This window comes from Choloepus didactylus, chromosome 10 (genome assembly GCF_015220235.1).
Source record: "Choloepus didactylus isolate mChoDid1 chromosome 10, mChoDid1.pri, whole genome shotgun sequence".
Taxonomy (NCBI): Eukaryota; Metazoa; Chordata; class Mammalia; order Pilosa; family Megalonychidae; genus Choloepus; species Choloepus didactylus.
Genome location: NC_051316.1, coordinates 89,998,474 through 90,018,585, shown reverse-complemented (window position 1 = coordinate 90,018,585; position 20,112 = coordinate 89,998,474). Strand labels below are relative to the sequence as shown.

Sequence of the window (20,112 nt, the reverse complement as noted above, 5' to 3'; positions counted from 1 at the left end):
AATAAGCTCTTAATATGGCATTTTCAGGAAGAAACTAGAGGGGACTGGTGAGTGATTACTTACAGAAAGGAGTCCCTCGGAGAGGATGGGGGAAGTGACGATTCTGCCGAGTGTGACATGCCTGTGAAACGTTCCGGGAGATGCCACAGGCTCAACTGACCCAGCTGGAGAAACTTGGACGGTGCTGAAGCCACGCACACCGGTGAGGCCGCTCAGCATGTGGAGAGAGGCACGTGGCCCTATTCTGGTATCTGGCAGTGCAATTTCACCATATATATCCATTTTTAACCCAGTTACCCTTTGACCCTTTGTCTGCTACTAAGATCTATGTACAAGTATGGTCATTGCAGCGATGTCTGTTAGCAAAAATTAAAATCTTAGAAACAAATTAGTTCATACAGGAAGAGGATTATTGAGCAAAAACTAAGGAGATCTCGCCATGTTTTGACATACAGAGGTCTCTATGCCATACCGAGTGAAAAAGCAAGGAGCAAAATATGGATATGATCTCATCTGTGTTTTTTTAAAAGATAACCATATATCTAATATACATAGAAATGGCTGGGATACCAAAGCAGTATAACAAACTTGGGAGACGAAAGCCTTTACTTTTCTCGTCTTAGATCCTTGTAAACCATGCTTGAATCGTTGGCCCTGAGGCAGCCGAAGCGGAACCGCGGAGGCCGGGCGGGACACCCTCGCTCAGTGCGCACGCGCGCCGCTGCCTTTCGCGTGCCGCGGGCTGCGTCTCCAACTCCAGACGCTGCTAATCGAGCCTCGAGCCAGGTGGTGAGCATCGCCGAGGAGCGTTGAGCGGCTCCGAGCCTGGGCGGGCGTTGGCAGCCCTCAACGATCGGCGCCCCCAGGCGGTTCCGAGGTTGGCCGGGTGCGGGGAGTGGCTCTGAGGAGACGCGTAGAAACGCAAGTACGTTTGGGGCACCGGGGACGAGAGCACAGTCGGAGCTAAGGAGAGTCAGTGCAAGACGCGCGAGCGCAACCTGCATAAGTCTAGCAGAGACGGCGGAGGCGTCCCTTTCCAGGCCGAACAAGGGGCAGGGGCAGCCGTGGGGGTCAAAAAGGGGGCCCAAGGTTAGATGCAGCTTCTGGGAAAGAAAGGGAGCGCAGGGGGCAGGTGCAGTCTGGAGGAGAGGAAAGGAGCGTCAGGGACTGATGGAGCCCAGCGAGGAAAGGGAGAGGAAGGAGGTACCTGGTGAAGATGGAGCTTTGGGCAAGAAGAGGGATCAGATGCACTCTCAGGGAGAAAAGGTAGCACCCCAAATAGATTCATCCTCAAGTAAAGAAAAGAAACGCTGGGGGGCAAGTTGAAATCCTTGGCGCCCAGGGCCGATGAGACTTTTGGGGGTGATAGTGCCTCTGGGAGAGAAAGGGAGTGCCCAGGAAGATGCAGTCTTGAAAAGGAGAGGGTAAGAGGCGGGGCTCCCGGGGCAGATGAAGCCTCTAGCAGAGAAGGGGGCGCCCAGGTCAGATGCAGCTTCAGGGAGGGTCCCGGTGCCTTTGCTACAAAGAAGAGGGGCATCAAAGGCCAGGTGCAGCTTTGGTGTGAGAAGGGGGAGTGCTCAAGACAAGTGCAGCCTGGATAGAAATGGACCTGGAGAAAAGATGCCCTCTTAGGGAGAAAAGGGGTGCCCAGGATCAGATGCACCCTCAATGAGAAGGAAAGCCCCCAGAGATGGTGCTGCCTTGCGGAGGTAAAGCTTGGGAGCAAATATATCCCCTAGGAGAAATGGGGAGTCTGACGCCCAGGAAGGTGGCTGTCACCAGACTATAAGCAGCTGCATTGGTACCCCACAAGCTACCCAAAGTCAGGGTCACTTATGTCCTTGCTGCCTGGCTTTTAGGGAGGCCATCTCATTAACAGTGCCCTCCCTCCCAGGAATTGCTCAGCAGTGTTTGTTGAATGAGTTGAAGTGAGTGAAGGTTCAAGACAGCCTTGGTTTACTGCTGCAGCCCTCTTGCCCCACCCACTACCCCCTCTACCACCCCATACACACACACAAATATGTTTACATTATCCTAGTGTTGTATTGTTTCTCTGCTTGTGGTGAAACTGACAGTGACCTCCTGATAGTAGTGTACCCCAAGCTCAACAACCCCAGAATGCTGTACTTCTACCTGGGTGTATCTGGGAGCCAGGTGCTTTGGGATCCTTTTCGTAGCCTGCTGAGAGCCTTTCAGGGTTGCTGCCCATTTCTTGATAACGGCTCTTCCCTTCATTTCCAGGATGTTCTTCTGAGCCTACACGTCTGCAAGATGCTGGGCATTTTGAAGCGCCCAATAGTGGTGACCACTGATATCAACTTGAATTTCGTGGCCCTGGCAGGGGTGGGATTGCTGAGCCGCCTTTGGGGACTCACCTATCCTCGGGCTGTGGTGTAAGCAAAAATGCAGGTCTCCTTTCCCAGGGTGAATCTAGAAAAGAACTAATTTTTTCAGTACTTTTTGTGACAGCATAAATGGAAGGTAAAATTTTGCATTTCTTTGTGATGGATATGTTGGCCATGAGAAGAGAAACCAGTTTGCCCCTATGACAGTCCCTATAGATGCCCACTTTAGATCTTGCCCCGTAAATTCATAGCAGGTGATACGTAGCACATTAACCAGGTTTACAGTAGAAAAAAAGAACCATTATGGCCTTTGGAGGTCCAGGTTACTAGCCTTAGATAACTGTTTTAAACTCTGGAGAGCGGAGGATTGATAAATTTGGAAGCGAGTCTTCAGTGACCTAAGAGTGTGTTTTCTGTCATAATGGGATGTGATTTCTTTTGTTGTTAACATTAAACATAATTATTAAACACACGTATCTAGTTAATATATGTATTCTTTTTTATTGTGGAACACATGGAACATACACAAGTAGGGAGAGTAGTATAATGACATCCCCATCAGTGTACTCATCACTCAGCTTCAACAATTATCAATTCATGGGCAATTTCCCTGCAATGGACTACTTTGAAGCAAACCCTACATGTTTCATTCATAAGTATTTCCTAAATATTTCAGTATATTTCTCTTAAGGATAAGGAGTCTTAGAAGCGAAAACAAAAATCACACAGCCACAGCACCATTATCCTTCCTAAGAAATTGATCATAACTCCTTAGTATCATCAGATTTCTCTGATTGTCTGAAAACATTTTATTGAAGCTGGTTCCTGCATGTCTTCTCTTGACGCCTGCAGCTGTGTCGTTGGGCCACCAGGTCTGATTCCAACTCTCAGCTGCTGACGTGTTGGTGGGCCGTGTCCCGTGAGGCCTTTGAGTAGGCTGACTAATAGCACACACCTAAATAAAAAACCAGGGCGAGATATACCACCTGTGTCTGAACTTCCTGCCTAGTCCTTGTCTATAACTCAGAATCTGGGGGCAAAATGCAGTTGGGGCAAAAGATCTAACCTTTGCTAATCCTTCACCTGAAATCGTTTGGAAGCATAAGAACACGAGTGTACATTTATCTTCATGCCTTTTGTTCATAATTAAGATTTCCAGTTGAATATAAGGTGTTTCTTAATTTTTTTTTTTTTTCCCAGTTTTGATGAAGTATATTATGGGCAATACATCTCCTTTTACATGAAACGGATCTTCTTCTTGGATGGCAGTGGACCGCCACTGGGTCACATGCTGCTGGCCTTGGGGGGTAAGTTTTATTAGCCATCACCTTTCAGGCCCTTAAATACATTTAAAACTTATAAGTACAATTTCTTGAGGCAGAAACCACATCTTATTAATTATTTATCATTGTTTCCATATTGTCTGCCACAGTTTGATACTCCAGAAGTATGTGCTGAATGAGGTGGTTAACTGATTGATCTTCTGTTTTAGGTTATTTAGGAGGATTCGATGGGAACTTTTTGTGGAACAGAATTGGAGCAGGTAAAAGATAATTTTGTTTCCTTTATTAATTTGCACATATTAGAATGGAGAGGTAGTAGCTTTTTTAAGGATTGACAATTGTGGTTTATTTGTCAGAGTCCAGGGCGTGATAAATTATTTGGGTACAATGAAAGACTTTAAAAAGTATGGTAAATATCTCAGTGTTTAATTACAGTCATTGTTTTATCCTTAGTTTTTGATACATCTAACACACACTTTATTTGGCATGTGGTTTCACTTATCTTTTGTATGTGTAAATTTTGCATATTGCCACAACGTTTCTGGAAATAGCTGGGGTGAAACTATAGATAAGCAAAATATTAATTTCAAAATGCTCAGTCATCGTTAGCATCATTTAGCATTGTTATATTTATTGAGAGCTGTTGCCATAAATATGTAAAGCTAATTTCAGAGCCTATTCCCATGGTTTGCACACACATTTACTGACGTGGTTCCCAGTTTTGTAAATTTGTGTTTTAGAGCCTGTGAACATCATTCTCCGTTTAAGAACACACCTGCAGAACATCACAAAAATAAAGACAACCACCTCCTAAAGGACATTACACCTCCTATGGGGTATTCCTGCCAAACCTTTGAATCTGAATCTAATCAAATCTTTAGATCCAACTCCCAATTTATAGAAAGACAAAGGACTGATGAATATATTGAATAATACCATGGCAATTATGGTAAAATTAAAAGTCAAAAAATGTGGAAAGTTACATAGAAGAAAAGATGTTTTCTTCAACATATAATTGCAAGAAAACATAAGAGAGGGAAGAAAAACCTATAGATTAAAAGGGACTTAAAAAAGGAAGAGAGGAACTTCGGAGACATAAAAACCAAATGCAATGTACAGACCTTGTTTGGATCCTGGTTTTGAACAGAACAACTGTAAAAGACCATATATGAGGCAGTCATGGAAATGTAAACATGACTGGATAAATTTGGTGATAATAAAAAGTTATAATTAAAAATGAAAGCACACCTGCAGTGCCTGCAGGGGACCACGTGTGCACAGTGCGGTCAGCTCTGCTGTGGTTGCCTTTCTAGAATACAGCAGCAACGTGCCCGTGGGGGCCCTGCGCTTGCTGCCGGCACTCGCAGGGGCCTTGTCCGTGCCCATGGCCTACCAGATCGTGTCAGAACTCAACTTTTCTCATTGTTCCGCCATGGGAGCTGCTCTCTTGATGCTCATAGGTAAGACCTGGGTCTCTGCCTCCTCCTGGTGGCACAGAGGAAGGAACCCAGCCTTTGTTACTTTTCAGGGTTAGGCCTAGGAGACCTCGTGAATCTCGTAGTTGTGCCGCCCGTGATGTCTTCAACTCACGGAAGGCAAGTAGTGCGTTCAGGTCATCAGCACTTGAGTCCCCAAGTCCTAACTCCCAGGCTGACTGCGTGGCTGTGGGATTGTTGCATTCTGTGCTTAGACTTGTAGTGTTAGTGGAGATGTGGCCTTACATGGTGCTGCCCCAGGTACCGAATCATGCCATGAGCACACGTCCACTCTTAAACAAGTTTCTCACTTAAGCGGTAATTGCCCCTCTTCCCGCCATCTCCCACGCCTGAGCCAACCGAGGTCACCTTCCTCATTTGACTTCATGAATTAGTGGATGCTCCTCAGAAAGGATTCTTTCAGCCCAGGTTTTTGAGCAAGTGAAATTAAATCAGGTGAAAAGTAAGGCTGGAAAATAAAAAGAATGATCATTCGTTGAGTGTCTGTATAATTGTTTGACATTCACAGCAGCCCTATAAAGTCAGTATTATTCCTGCCAATGAGAAAAATAAGACTCAGGAAAGTAAAGTGACTTCCTCAAGGTCGCACAGTTAGGTTCTGGAAACCATGATTGTCACCTTTGTGGCTCTGGAGCATTGAACTTCTGAACTGCCCACCTTCATCTTCTGTGACATTTTGATATGTTGCTGTTTGTCTTGGTTAAATAAGCCTTTTTTGCATGTTTTTCAACTTCATACATTCACTTTTGCCTATCTTAGAACTGATGCATGTTTCATCTTTATAACAGAGAATGCTCTGATTACTCAGTCAAGGCTAATACTGTTGGAGTCGGTGTTAATATTTTGTAACCTTTTGGCTGTCTTGTCCTACCTGAAGTTCTCCAACTCCCAAAAACACAGGTATGAGACTTGTGATGTGTCCTCCTTATTTAATGGCAAAAAAAAGAATCTAGGTGGTTTTGATTAAAAGATATTTATTTTGCTGAATATCTTGTGACTTGTGATGTGTCCTCCTTACTTAATGGCAAAAAAAAAAAAAAAGAATCTAGGTGGTATCTGATTAAAAGATATTTATTTTGCTAAATATCTTTTAATCAACTAGGCTGGCTCATGATTTCATAAATCCATTCTCATTGTTCTATAACTTAAACCAATTGAAAAATTCTCTGAACAAATAGAAAAATTTTGCCAGGACTGATACTTTGGGAGACTGGGATCCATTTTTATTTTAGCTGGGGCTCAGTAGAATCAACTGACCCAAAAAAGATTTCTCTGTCCTTTAGGAAATATTTTATGAACTGTTCCCGTCATCGTCTGCCTCATTTTTCTACGTTTTTATTCCAGCCCTTTCTCTCTAAGCTGGTGGTTTTGGCTAATCCTGACTGGAGTTTCTTGTTCCTGTGCAGTTGGGTAAGTTTGATCTGCTGTCTTCGATGGTATTTTTTTGTCCTCCCTCCTCCTTATTTGTATGTCTTGTTTTAAATTTTATTTTTTATTATGTCTTTTCAGCATAAAATATACAGGTGTTTTCACATACTTGCTCTTGCTCAGCGTGGCTGCCGTCCATGCCTGGCATGTGATTGGAGACCAGACCCTGTCAAATGTAGGTGTCAGTGCTGCGCTGGGCTGACCCGTGTGGGGCACACAGTGACAGATATTACAGAGGGTTTTTGGTGAAAAGACTTACATACTCAAAGCATTAGAGAAGGGCAGGCCTAGGGTGAGCCTAGCCTGTCCCCTTCTCCAGGTGCACTCTGCATGGCAAGTTGGAGTTTCTGGCAGTAACTTTTTCAAAGCATGCTATGTCTAGAAGTGGCTATGGCCTTTATGTGCAGTGGTGACTTTTTCCTTTGATCTTCTGGTAGGTCTGTGTGTTCTGTCACTTGCTAGCCAGAGCAGTGGCTTTGTTGGTCATCCCAATCGTCATATACTTACTCTTCTTCTACGTCCACTTGATTCTACTCTACCGCTCTGGCCCCCATGACCAAATCATGTCCAGTGCTTTCCAGGCCAGCTTGGAGGTAAGAAATGGGAGGCTGTATTCATGTTAGGAGGAAGATAGTAGGAGACTCCAGTGTTTGTCTCATATGAACATCATCAAGCGAACAGGAAAAACCAAATCAAGGAATGAGGAGTCCACTTCAGTATTTCTAAACTAATTCCAAGTACACCGATGGTATGGAAATAAGTGAAGAGTTGGCTCTCACAGATTTTCTTTGTGATCTGCTTAAGAAGATTTTAAATGAACGTCCTATAAAATTTGGGCAGTTTCAAATACCTAATAGGACATACTCCACTTTGGCATTTATTCACACTTTAACTTTGCAAAACCAGCAAATGTACCAGTTGAGTGGTTAAAAGTATAAACTCTGAAGTTTAATGGACTTGCTTTCCTTTATTTCTTTTTTAATACATTTTTATTGTGATATATGACATATATACAGAAAGGTGATAACTTTCAAAGTATGATTTAACAGGTCATTATATAGTTATATTTCAAAGAATGTTATGGGTTACAGTTCCACAGTTTTAGTTATTTCCTTAGTGTGAAATATAAAATATACAGAAAAGTGATAACTTTTCAAAGTACAATTTAACAAGTAGCTATAGATAAAATTTCAAAGAATTTTATGGGTTACAGTTTCACCATTTCAGTTATTTCCTTCTAGCTATTCTAATACCCTAGCATCTAAAAAGTGTGTGTGTATATATATATATATATTTATATAAAGATTCAGTATTTGTAACCCTTTGTTAAATCCTATCTTGTCTGTTATCCCTTCCTCTGTCTCAGTCTTCAGGGGTGTCTAGGCAGTGACCACCCTAACTTGTTCATATTATAAAGGGGTGTCAACAGTATGGAGAAGGGGGCTGCATCTGGCTGATGTTCTTAAAGAGGCTGTTGCCTCTGGGTTTTAGGACTTGTCTTGTATAGGAACACTCTGGAGGATTTAAGTTTCTGAGAGAGAAACTTAGTGAGTGAAAGTTTTATAGAGTCTCAGATAGGGACCTAGGTATTTCGGGACTACTGTTGGTTAGGACCTGGCATACTATTGGACTTGCTTTTCGATCCCAGCTCTGCCAGTGACCACTTGTATGTGTCTGGGTAAATTTTTTAATTCACCCAAGTCTCAGCTTCCTCGTCTCTTAAGTGGACATGATCATTGCTCCTATCTCAAAGGATGTTTTTAAGAACTGAATGAGACTATACACCCCATTTATGGAGGAGTAGCTGTTCTAAAGGCTAGTTCAGATTTGTGACTCTCTCTGTCTTACTTGCTGGCCTTTCTGCTTTTGTCTTAGGGGGGACTGGCTCGGATCACACAAGGCCAGCCACTGGAGGTGGCCTATGGTTCCCAGGTCACGCTGAAGAATGTCTTTGGTAAACCCGTGCCCTGCTGGCTCCATTCCCACCAGAACACCTATCCCATGATGTAAGGAAGGGGACCATTTTAATTTGAAGATCATAACATGTTTTGTTTTTTTCTCAATTTTGCTTGCTGTCAACTTTCACGTTATATGAAGAAGTTAGTTAGGCAAAAGGAAACTTGAGCTCATGGATCCTGATTATCAGTGAGTTTTGTTATTTCTGCATGTGAAACAATTAGAGGGACTTGCTGAGCAGACGGTCCCCAGTACACTCCATTGCATGCCAGCCAGACCTCTTCGTGGCACTGGCCGCGTCCTGCCTGGTTCGTGTCTTCTAGCTGTGTTAGATTGCAACTCCTTATCTGTTTGCCTTTATTTTCCCCTAAACACCTTGATAAGTAGTATTTGTTGAAATACTTCACTTTGTAGAAACCTTGGGAGAAAAGCCTGTTGGCACCTTTTCTGACCCACTTCTGGGTACATTTCTTTGTTACTTCTTCTCACAGATATGAGACTGGCCGAGGCAGCTCCCACCAGCAGCAGGTGACCTGTTACCCCTTCAAAGACGTCAATAACTGGTGGATTGTAAAGGATCCTAGGAGGTAAGTCCAGGACCTGGGACTGTGGTGCCCAGCTCACCCCTTGGCCTGACCAGATGAGATCCCTCGGGCTCAGTCCTGGGCCCTCTTCTCTGTCTTCATTCCCTGCCTAGGCACTCACTCACCTTTGTAGCCCTGAACGCCAGCTCTGTGCTGATGGCTCCAGGAGTAGTACAGATTAGATCATTCTTCAGTGGGCCAGACTTGTGTGTGAACTACTGAGGATCTGCTCTTGGCTGATGTGTAGGCATGTCCAAATTCCCCTCTTCTTACTCCCGTCTACCACCACTACCATGCCCCTCCATACCGAAACAAGAACCCCTTCCTCTCTGCCTTTCCCAGCATGGAAAGTGACAGCATCTTGCTCAGACCTCAGTGATGGAGGCCTTCTCCTGTCTCACTCTCCACATCCAATCCATCAGTAAGTCCTATTGATTCTGCCTCCAAACAAGATCTTGAACCAGTCCAGATCGCTGTCTCTGCTGCCTCCCTGCTCTGCCCATTGTCTGCATCTACTCCTGCCCCCTCCAGTCCAGCAGTCAGCTGCCCTCGGAGTGGGCTTTTAAAGTGTGAGTGACGTCATGTCACTCTCCTGCTCAAACCCCTTCCGGAGCTTCCGTTGCACTTAGAATAAGATCTGAACTCCTCTCCGTGGCAACAGGGCCCTTCATGATCTGGCTCCTGCCCTGCCCCCTGCTCGCAGCACTCACCAGACAAACCTTCCCTGCCTTTCTAGAGCAAGGCAGACTCCAGCCTCGGGGCTTTGCACGTGTCCTTCCTTCTGCCTGGAATGATTTTTCCTGGCTGGCTCCTTCTTACCCACGGGGCAGCAACTGAAAACTTTAAAGATCTCCTCCTCCAGGGCTCCACCCCCTCCTCCTCTGTGATGGTCCCGCTGGCGTCCTTGTATCCATCGTTGTCCAGTGGCTCACTGTGCATTAGTTTGTTCACTTGTTTAGTGTTTGTCTTTTCCACTCACTGCAGTAATGTGAAGGCGTTGGGCCACATCTGTCTTGTTTGGTACCATGTACTCAGCATATCTGGGACATAACAGGCACTTAACACAGATTTAGTGAATGAATGTTGACTAAAGAAGTGTCTGTTGGAAGAAGGCTTTTGTGTCAGCCCTGGCATATTCATCACCATGGCACTGACAGACAAGTGCAGAGCAAGTTCACTGTGGTAATGGCAAATGGAGTGACCCCCTGGCAGTTTGAAGAGTCCCCTTACATTTCAGAAAAGAGTTAGATAAAACTTGCATTCTGTTTTTCTGTAAATTCACCCAATATAAAGTAGTAATTGATTGGGAGGCTGCGAAATTCCAAATTGCCTTTAGAGTGAGAACTTGCGGCTCCTGATAGTCCTGGTGACTGCTGTTACCTTGGGGGGGCACGGAGCTCGGAGCGGTCCGGCCAGTGCTGCGTCTTCCCGCCTGTCTTTGCAGGCATCAGCTGGTGGTGAACAACCCCCCGAGACCCGTACGACACGGAGACGTTGTGCAGCTGGTCCACGGCCTGACCACCCGCTTCCTCAACACGTGCGTACTCCGCCTTTTTATCTCTCTCTTCTTTTGGGTTTTTCTTCCACAGTTCTGTTTGTTCAGAGCAAAACATGACCAATGCCAAACAGGTGCCATGCCCTGTCTCCTCCCTGCCCCAGGGGTGGCTGCACTTCAGGCTGCCGTGATGTTGGGAGTAGGATTCCCAGCGGCGGCAGTGAAGGTGCGGGGAGTTACACACACAACAGCCTCAGTCAGAGTAAAGGTGAACATCGGATATATTCTATAAGTCACATCTAGGAGGCCCCTTAAGCTTTGAAAGATGCTGTTGCTGACAAATTAAGGAAAGTACAGAACCGCCTTCTACGGAGAGAGTGAAGTTTTGGTCCTCTTCCATAGTGGCACAAGTTTAAAACACAAGTGCACTCGAGAAGGATTTAAATTTGGGAATAGAGCCATGAAGGATTGCTACACGTTGGTTCTCAGCCCTTATCTCCCCTGCCTTCCCCACTGCCTTTGGCACAGTTGCTCACTCCCTCCTTTCTGGACTGTCATCTTCGCTGGGTTCTGAGGTGCCGCACCCTCTCGGGCCTCTTGTCTACCGTCCTCCGTCTCCTTGGCTGATCCTCCTTGCCCTTTTGCTCCCTCCAAATACTGATGTGCTCCAAGGCTCAGTCCTCAGGCCACTTCTCTTTATATCACCACCCAACTTGTAAAGTCATCTTGGGCAGTCTTACTGACTCCCGATTTCATGTCTCAAATCCCGTTTCCATATAACTAACAGGCATCTCTGACTCCACGTGTTAAGAACCAGCTTCACACTTCCTGGCCTCTGGCCTCGCTCTCCCACATCCGCATCTCAGGAAGGAGCTCAGGCATGGTCCTTCGTTCTTCTCTTTCTGCTCTTCCCTCTCCCATTGCATTTTTATTTCATCAGGAAATCCCACTGTCTCCATCTTCAGAACTGACCCCAGCCCCACTCCCTCCTCCCTTCACCCGTCTCCCCGGCCTAGGTCTGCTTCCTTCCTCCTGTCCTATTTCAACCAGCACCTGCCTGCTCTCACCCCTCCGCTCCTCCACACGGCAGCCAAGTGATTTCTTGTCACATTCAGAATAACACCCAGGTCTCCCACCGGCTGCAGGCCCCGCGTGCCCCGGGGACACTCGGTTCTGGTCACGGTGGCCTCCCTGCTGTTCCCTGAAGCATCCAAGTCCCCCCCTCCCCTCGGGCCTTTGCACTTGCTGCTCCCTCTGCCTGGAATGTTCTACTCAGATCCCTGTTTTGCCTCCCTGGCCCCTCATTCGGTTTATTCAGGGCTGAAATGTCATCTCATCAGAAAGCTTTCCCCAGGTTCTGTCCCCTCACCCGGTTCTGTGTTTGTCCATAGCACTAACATGACCTGATGTTTTATTGTACATTACTGCGGGTGGTTTGTCTTTTTCCATGAGGATGTAAGGACTTGGTTGTTTGTCTACTGCTTGGCACATTGTGTGATAGAACATGATTATGAAATGAGTGAATTCAGAGGGAAATGGGTGTTTCTGGACGTTTGAAGTGACTTTGCTGGGGCCTGAGGTGACATGAACGTGGGCCCAGGCCACACTGCATCTCTTGACTTCAGGCCCCCAGGGTGCCGCCAGCCTGCTCCCGCAGGATTGTGTCAGGGTCAGACTCTCAGACGTGAGACAACTCCCAGCTTTGGGGATAGCGGTGGCCTCCCTCTGAGACCTGGTTCACTCCCCTGACAGGCATGGCGACACGCGCAATTATTTCAGACCGACATCTGAAAGAAATACCACACTGTTCCTCATTTGGTTTTCTTATAGCATTCCACATCGGTGTGTACTTTTCTCCACTAGAAATGTCATTATTGCAGAGCGTTTGTCTTTTCAGTGTTTCATTTTTCAGCAAACCCTTAAATAGGTGCAGCCTCAAGGTAGTGGCGACTAACTGGGGAGCAGATGGTCCTTTAAGGCTGAGCTGCCTTTTATTTCTGAAAAGTGTACCCCTCCCCCACCTTAAAGAAATAGTAAATTTCAGAGGAGTTTTAAGATACACAAAGTGAGTTTGAGGAATTCCTTCCAAAAGCTTTTCTGTGCTTCGGTTCTCAAGGCATGATGTGGCAGCGCCTCTGAGCCCCCACTCCCAGGAGGTCTCCTGCTACATCGACTATAACATCTCCATGCCCGCCCAGAACCTCTGGAAGCTGGTGAGTCAGTGCGGGGTGCCGCCCTGGGTATCAGGCCTGGGAGCTGGGACCGTCAGTGAATGGTGCGTACTCCCACGGAACTTTTGAAACCGCCATTGAGCATGATTCTTATTCACTTGTGAAGTTAAGTAAGTCTTAGATGTTTTCACAGGGAACAGGTGCCTCCTCCTCTCTGGAACCTGGGCATCTGGTTGTCTGGGAGACTGAGGACTGATCTGCGTGTGCTCTTTGCGGAGCGCTGTGTGTCCACAGTCACGCGGCCCTGCCAGAGCTCTGAAGGGGGGCTCGGGGTCTCCAGGCAGACTCCCAGGACCTGGGGAAGCCTCTTCTGATGAATCCTCGCCTGGTATTCACAGTTCTCCCTTATCTCAGGATTGCCCAGGGAGAGGCTTGGCCGCCAAATGTGGGAGAGTCCTTAGGACTCCCCTTTCCCGAGGCTGCGGGACCCTCTCCTGGGGACCAGTGGAACAACCCCCCCCCGCCCCACCCCAGCAGAACAGCTCTCGCTCTCCATGGCTGCGCCCGGGTCTCCTGGGAAGGGCGGCAGGAACTAGGTGTTCCATGACGGGACCCTTTCCCTGCCTGTGGAAAGCGAGTGCTCAGGGTGATGTTCCCATTCCACTGGGGTGATTTCCACCCATCAGGCTGTCCTTCCTGCATCAGGGGGCTTCGGGGGGTTCCACGCCTACACCAGCCCACTCCCTTCTTGGTCTCAGTAGTGGGAGTTACACGTCTAGCTCCGTCCAGTGCCTGCTGGTAGGCTGTCTCAGCAAAGCCACATGTCTTTTCACAGGTTGGCTTTCCATTTTTTTGCATAGCCAGAAGCTCTACCCTTTTATCCTCACCATGCTACACTTATCTGTGCGCATTATGTTTCTCTTTTCTCCCTTCCAATGTCCCTCCACCTCTGCGTCTTGCCCCTTTCTCATGGAAAGGTCTCCTAGAGGCATATTCTACTTAAGTCTTGCCTGCCTCCGATTTCCATTTTTCCTCCTTCTTAACCTCTTCTGATAGCACTTTCAATACCGTGCACCACATTTTCAAGTAAATAAAGTTAAATGGAACAGGAGGGAGAAGCTGTATGCATCAACCAGGACATACTGACCCTGCAGGGTCTGCACCTCGGGCAGAGCTGGGTTCGCATCCTCCACTCCTGCTAAGCCTCCCTGATTCTCTGTTTCTTTGTTTAAAAAAATGGGAAAAAGAATAGCTACATTAATTCACAGGATCATTGTAAAGATCAAATAAGTTAAGATATGATGATGCAAAGTGTTATTCAGATGTTGGTTTATATTTATAGTTCCAATAAAGCATCCCCTCTCCAAGCTCTGGCTTTCCTGGGCAGTCTCTAACCTTCATTTGAGCATTTCTGTATTTGCTTTATGGGAACCAAGAAATGTTCAATTTTTGGTCAGAGCTCTGAGCCCTTTCAGTACATAGGCATCACAGAAAGGCAAGAAGAACACATCAGCCTTTTGCATGTGCATCTCTTTGCTGCCTTTATAGAGAGGAGGCGGTGTGCTTTCTCACGAGGTCCCGTGATGGGCGCCTTGTGCTGTGTGTATCCTGAAGGATTTGACGATGACATCCAGAATCATCCCCTTTGATCTCTCCTTGGGAGCTTGGTCCTTTATATTAGATCTCAGTGAATTTTAATTTTGGTGCCTGGTCTTTATTTCTGTATTTAAAGATACTGAAAAAGAATGAAATAACCGACAAGATCGTGTTTCCGCAGGACATTGTCAACAGAGAGTCAGATACCGATATTTGGAAGACCATCTTGTCCGAGGTTCGGTTTGTACACATGAACACCTCTGCCATCTTGAAGGTAAAAGAGCGATTTTTTGGTTGGTCCACCTTAAGCTGTGGGCGCACAATCTATTTATTGTGCTCTTCAGGCTGAACCAGCTTTTACCAAGTGGAGTGTTTGGTTAGAGTCATTGCCATGTTTATTTTACACTGAAGGATGGTGTTTTTGTAATTTCTCGGAGTGGAATCATCTCACAAAGTTCCCATGTGGGGAGTCTGCTGCCCTTGGTGGCTGCCGACGAGGTGATGGGGGTCGCGGGGCACTGCTCTTCCAGCGGAGTGGACCTGAGACACGAAAGCTCGTTTCCGTCTTCGTTTTCGCTAGCTGAGTGGGGCACACTTGCCTGACTGGGGCTTCCGGCAGCTGGAGGTCGTTGGGGAGAAACTGTCCCGGGGCTACCACGAGAGCATGGTGTGGAACGTGGAGGAGCACCGGTACGGGGAAAGTGAGTCCTGGGCCCCAACCTCGGGTAGCCTGATGTGGAACAGTTGTTTTTACGGTGGGAACTGAGCTCTATTACAAATAATCTCTCTCCTTACACTGAGCTCACGCTATAAAAACTACAGATCTTAGTTACTCTGGGGCACCCTTGGAAGGCAAAAAATATAGCCTGGTGCAAGCTGTGCTATGGAAAGGTCGAAAGATCTTAACTTGATGGGGGAAGTATTGCGTGAAGTGGGGAAAACTAAACGGAATGGTGAGTTGAACTATGAGTAGTTGTGTTGATTGTTTGAAAGGCAGGGGAAACCGGCTCTTTGTGGAGCTGACCGCTTCTGTTGAGAGCTCCCCGACCTTGTCCTGCTCATGCTCTTTTGTGTTCTGGCATGTTCTGTCAGGCCAGGAACAGAACGAGAGGGAACTGGAGCTGCACTCACCTACCCAGGTGGACATCGGTAGAAACCTCAGCTTCATGGCCAGATTCTTGGAATTACAGGTGACATTTGGGGGTGGAAGGAAGCTTGACTTTTGCTCATTGGAAGCTGACAACTTAACCAAAGCACTGTGATCTGTAGTTCTTAACTTTACGAATTTGGTCTTTAAACTGGAACCTCAGGCTCAACAGTAAAATGCATGTTTCCTTTCCTCTCAATTGTAAGTGACGGTGCTTAACACTGTCAATCTAATACGTTGTGGCTTTGTTATCAGAATAGTCAGGAAATGAGGAGATTCTGCATCAAGGTAGCATTGCAACATTGCAAGGGTATGCTTTTTTTGTTTTGTTTTGCAAGAGTCTGTTTTAAGGCCCCCAGGACAGGGTGAAATGGGCCAAATTCAACATAATAGAAGCCTAGAGGGAGTCCGAATCATAAAATCATACAGTCCTGAATCTGAAAGTGACCTGAGAGAGCACTGAATCCAATCAGTTCTTCTGCAAAGGCAGTGACTTGAGCTCACGGGGTGGGGTGACCCTCCCAAGGCCAGAGCCAAGGTTAGAAGCCAGGTCTCCTGATGTGCAGTACCCGTTCTGTCCATCGTGCTGCCTCTGTTGCCTGATCCAGATAATTCTGAGGTGGGGTATTGCACATGAAATGAGTGGCAGCTTGCTCCAACACCTTTGACAAAATCCATGTACAACTTAAGGCATCGACTATGTTGCATCTAAGAGGTTTCTGGTTTTATTCCAGTGGAGGTTGCTGACGTTGAGAAGTGATGATTCCGAACACAAGTACAGCTCCACCCCCCTGGAGTGGGTCACCCTGGACACAAACATTGTTTACTGGCTGCACCCCAGGACCAGTGTAAGCTGAACGTTTCTCACAGCTAGCAGTTACATTTTCACTCTGGACAATTCCTTCTATCACTAAGAGCAGCCATGGCAGTCTATAAAGTCCTACATTTTTTCAGACCTCACATAACAAAAGCTCCTGACTCACTTTTCTCTCAACACTTTGAGCAGCACAAGCTCATACTCCCATCAGATGCCAAGGAGAAGATCCTAGAATGTCTGCATGTCACAGGACACCCAGGCTGTGCTGCTTTTGTGTGTGTGCAGTGTTCCCCTTTGACTGACAAAAATGGTTTTGAAAATATTCCTGTGTTAAGAGTATTCTGCAAAGCCCCTGGCATCTGAGAGTCTCAATGCTTTTTGCATACATATTTATTGTCTCTCTTTGGCCAGGAGAATGATGGCTTCCTTAGGGCTGGCACAGAATAGGTGCTCAATGAAGACATAATGAATGAAAACACAGATGCCAACAGTGCTCACCTTTGTCCTTCTTACTCAGGAGTTGAAGGAGAGGTTTGCCATTGTGAAACTGGTTCTGAAGTGAAAGCACACAGAGCAGACACCAGGAACAGGAGTTCAGGCTTAGTTTAAACTTAGTACTGCACATAGACTTGGAATTATGTTTAAGTTGTTCCATGAATGGTTGCCACATTAAAAAATGAATCTCATCTCTGTTTTCAGTTTTACAAAATTAAGATTCTTAGCCCTTTTCTAAAAAGGGTCTCACCGGGAACTAGGTGGGTACATATGAGTAGTGAGGGCAAACGTGAACACTAGCACGTGCCTTTGTGTTTTAACTTTTTGCTGAAGTGTAACCCACCTGTGAATTGTTTTCCTGTAGTTCTTTTCCCTCTCTGAGCAGAGGGCTGGTTGGCTAACATAGGTTCCTGTGCACTTTCAGGCTCAGATCCACCTGCTTGGAAACATCGTGATCTGGAACTCAGCCAGCCTCGCTACAGTGGTGTACATGCTGCTCTTCTGCTGGTACCTGTTCAGACGGCGAAGAAATGTCCATGACCTCCCTGAGGGTTAGCACAGCTTGCACTCTTCTCATTCTTAGGCCTCTTCCTCCTCCTTCTGATGAGAGTTCATTCTGCTTCGGAGATAGCCATGCACGCTCCGTTGCAACCCAAGTCACCACAGATAACCCTGCTGCAACCTTCCCAGGCATATAATCTTTGAGGCAACCTTTTGTTTCTGCAATGTGGGAACCTAAGTTTTTTCCCAGAGCACCGTGTTGATCTTAAGTTCCCGCATCACTGTGGAGGCTTCTCTGATCAAATGCAGGAAACGGGTAGGAAGCTCCCTCACCTGGAGCGTGGGAGCCCTTGCCCGAGGGACGCGGTGCCTGCCTGCTCTTGAAATGGGACTGGATACAGAGCTTCTGACCGTTGCTGTTAGGGTTTTTCCTGATGTTTGCAAGTGACAGTAATTCACGTAAAATCATCCTAGAACAGAAAAGGAAAGACCCCAGTGGTGGGCGGGTTTCACGAGGGCCAGGAACCTGGCCTGTGGGTGCGGAAACCCACAGGAACAATGCAGCCTTCACTCGCTCGCCCACTCTCCACTGGTCTCTGGGACCTGCATCCATTTTCTCAGCTGACTTTCCCTGCCTCACTGTGCCCATGGGCAAGTCTGCCGCCCTCCCCCCCCAGCTCCCAGAGGAGTCCCAGACCCCGCTCAGTTGTCCCCTGGGTTGGTCAGGGCTGCCACAGAGCAGTGAACTGAGGCCAGGGGGGAATCTTATAAAAAACACGCAGAGGCCAGGACCCAGGCCTCCCAGGAGGTTGGTATTTCCCAGAGAACAGGATTGTTAGGACCTGGGAGGAAACCACAGGTCTCTGTGACATAGTCGGTTCTTCCTCTCCAAAGAAGAGTGGAAGGAGCAAGTAGGGAAAGTAAGACAGGTCAAGAACTGAGAACGTATGTATATAACCTAAGAGACGCCTAAGAGCTTGCTAGCCTAGTGGAACCAGCAGCACTGCTTTAAGACTGCTCCTTCTCCCTGCAGATTGCTGGCTGCGCTGGGTGCTGGCTGGGGCCCTGTGTGGTGGGGGCTGGGCAGTGAACTACCTGCCTTTCTTCCTGATGGAGAAGACACTCTTCCTTTACCACTACCTGCCTGCGCTCTCTTTTCAAATCATCCTGCTGCCTGTGGTCTTGCAACATGTGAGGGACCACCTGTGCAGGTATGGGGCCTTTGCACGTGAACCCCCCATGTGCAGTACACTGTGCGGGACCCAAGAGTGTGTCATAAATAGTGATTTCAGTGGAATGTGAAATAGGTTGGGTTCCTAAGAGGCACAAATAAGGGTACAGGAATTCAGAGGAGGAAGTCACGGGTGACTGAGAGATGAAAAGCAGTTCCCCTGGACAGGAAATGGGGGTACTGGGAGAAAGGACATTTATGATCTAGAGGACAAAGGGAGCAAAGGCAAGGAAACAGGGAAATGCAAGGTAAGTTCTGGATCAGCAGGTGGCTACTGGCTGATTGTATCAGAAGTGGTAGAAGTAAGTGTAGAAAGCTTTGTAAGCTGAAGCAAATCCTGGAGAGTCACAAAAAGGCATCGGCTTTATTTTGGTATCAGGAGCCTCATTTCAGGAGGGCTATGATGTGATTAAGATGGGATTTGGCAATTGACGTGAGAGAAGAGGGTCTTGCTTAATGCATCTAGGCAAGATACAGAAAGGGCTAAAAGTAAGAGGTGGCAGATGGGATGGAAAGGATTGGGCAAGTTTGAGAAACATGGAGGTAAAATCCACAGGACTTGACAGGTGACCATGTGGACAATAAAGATGCAAAGAAGACACCCAGATAGGAAAGTCACAGTTGGGAAGAACCAGCTTTCCTGACACATGATCTGCACCAATATCCCACAGGTCCTGGCTCCAGAGGAACGTCTTCAGCGCCCTGATTGTAGCATGGTACTCCTCCGCGTGTCACGTATTTATCACCCTGTGCCCACTAACGTATGGGGACAAGTCTCTCTCAGCAAGTGAACTCAAGGCCCTTCGCTGGAAAGATAGTTGGGACATCTTGATCCGAAAACAGTAGCAGAACAAGAACACCGAAGAACTTCTGTGCTGGGGATGGGACAAGGTAGAACTGGCTTTTTATAAATATATTTACTTTTAATTAGCAGAGTGGCTCCAAGCTGACGGTGTCTGGCCAGGGCTCAGAAAGGAGTCTGCTGGAATTTGTCATGGCTTGGAATCCTCTGGTGAGCACCTCACTTTGAGCAAAGTTTATTTTTTTCCAGACTGTAAACAACATGCTCTACGTTTCCACCAATTCCTGAGAGACTGCTGAGCTAAGATGCGTTGTGTACTGCAGTGGCTGGCGTAGGGGTCGCTGATGAAGGCAAGAGCACAATGGGCTGGTGAGGTAGCTAGTTACGTTCTGACCAGATAAAAGTCCTAGTCACTCCTAACAGTTCCTGTTTTGGGATTTTCCTTTGATGGACCTGATCTTCCCTCATGAACTCCCATTGAACTGGCTGAAACAGAGCAGTGTTTTAGCACTTGCCTCAGTGAGGCCTTATAAGAATTATTCTTGAACAATTCAGTATCAAAAAGCTATCTGTTTAAGTCTTTTGTGAGGCCTAAATGAATTTTCTGATTACTCTATAAAAAATTTTAACACCTCACTACTGCTGTTTGTTTGAAAATGCATTCTTAGATTTTGCTGAGATAATGTAAGCGAGTAGTGTCATCCATACATGTCCTGATCCTGAATTTGCATTTTTTTTATGTAATTAAAAAAGGGACAAATTAGC

The 20,112-nt window shown here is 46.7% G+C and overlaps 1 protein-coding gene across 3 annotated transcripts; it reads left to right on the top strand.

Annotated features, from left to right (window-relative positions):
• On the top strand, positions 1 to 20,110 carry POMT1 (protein O-mannosyltransferase 1). 3 transcript variants are annotated; one of them, XM_037797415.1, is made up of 22 exons: positions 1 to 202; positions 624 to 789; positions 2,242 to 2,393; positions 3,546 to 3,652; positions 3,838 to 3,888; positions 4,942 to 5,088; positions 5,913 to 6,024; positions 6,469 to 6,534; positions 6,634 to 6,727; positions 6,990 to 7,145; positions 8,428 to 8,558; positions 9,000 to 9,095; positions 10,537 to 10,629; positions 12,704 to 12,800; positions 14,536 to 14,628; positions 14,935 to 15,055; positions 15,447 to 15,544; positions 16,236 to 16,349; positions 17,238 to 17,364; positions 18,348 to 18,525; positions 19,217 to 19,436; positions 19,597 to 20,110. In XM_037797415.1, exons 2-21 carry the CDS (start codon positions 637 to 639, stop codon positions 19,389 to 19,391), a joined length of 2,361 nt encoding a protein of 786 aa, XP_037653343.1. In that variant the 5' UTR covers positions 1 to 202; positions 624 to 636; the 3' UTR covers positions 19,392 to 19,436; positions 19,597 to 20,110. The 3 variants fall into 3 exon arrangements, with proteins under 3 accessions (XP_037653343.1, XP_037653342.1, XP_037653344.1); XM_037797414.1 differs by having other exon boundaries at positions 2 to 202; positions 19,217 to 20,110; XM_037797416.1 differs by lacking the exon at positions 1 to 202 and having other exon boundaries at positions 718 to 925; positions 19,217 to 20,110.
• The last annotated feature ends 2 nt before the right edge of the window (positions 20,111 to 20,112 follow it).

Coding starts and splice junctions, on each gene's coding strand:
- POMT1 (XM_037797415.1), top strand. CDS start 637: ATGCTTGAATCGTTGGCCCTGAGGCAGCCGAAGCGGAACCGCGGAGGC. Junction 5,089..5,912: donor TGCTCTCTTGATGCTCATAG/GTAAGACCTGGG, acceptor TCTTTATAACAG/AGAATGCTCTGATTACTCAG. Junction 17,365..18,347: donor TGTCCATGACCTCCCTGAGG/GTTAGCACAGCT, acceptor TTCTCCCTGCAG/ATTGCTGGCTGCGCTGGGTG.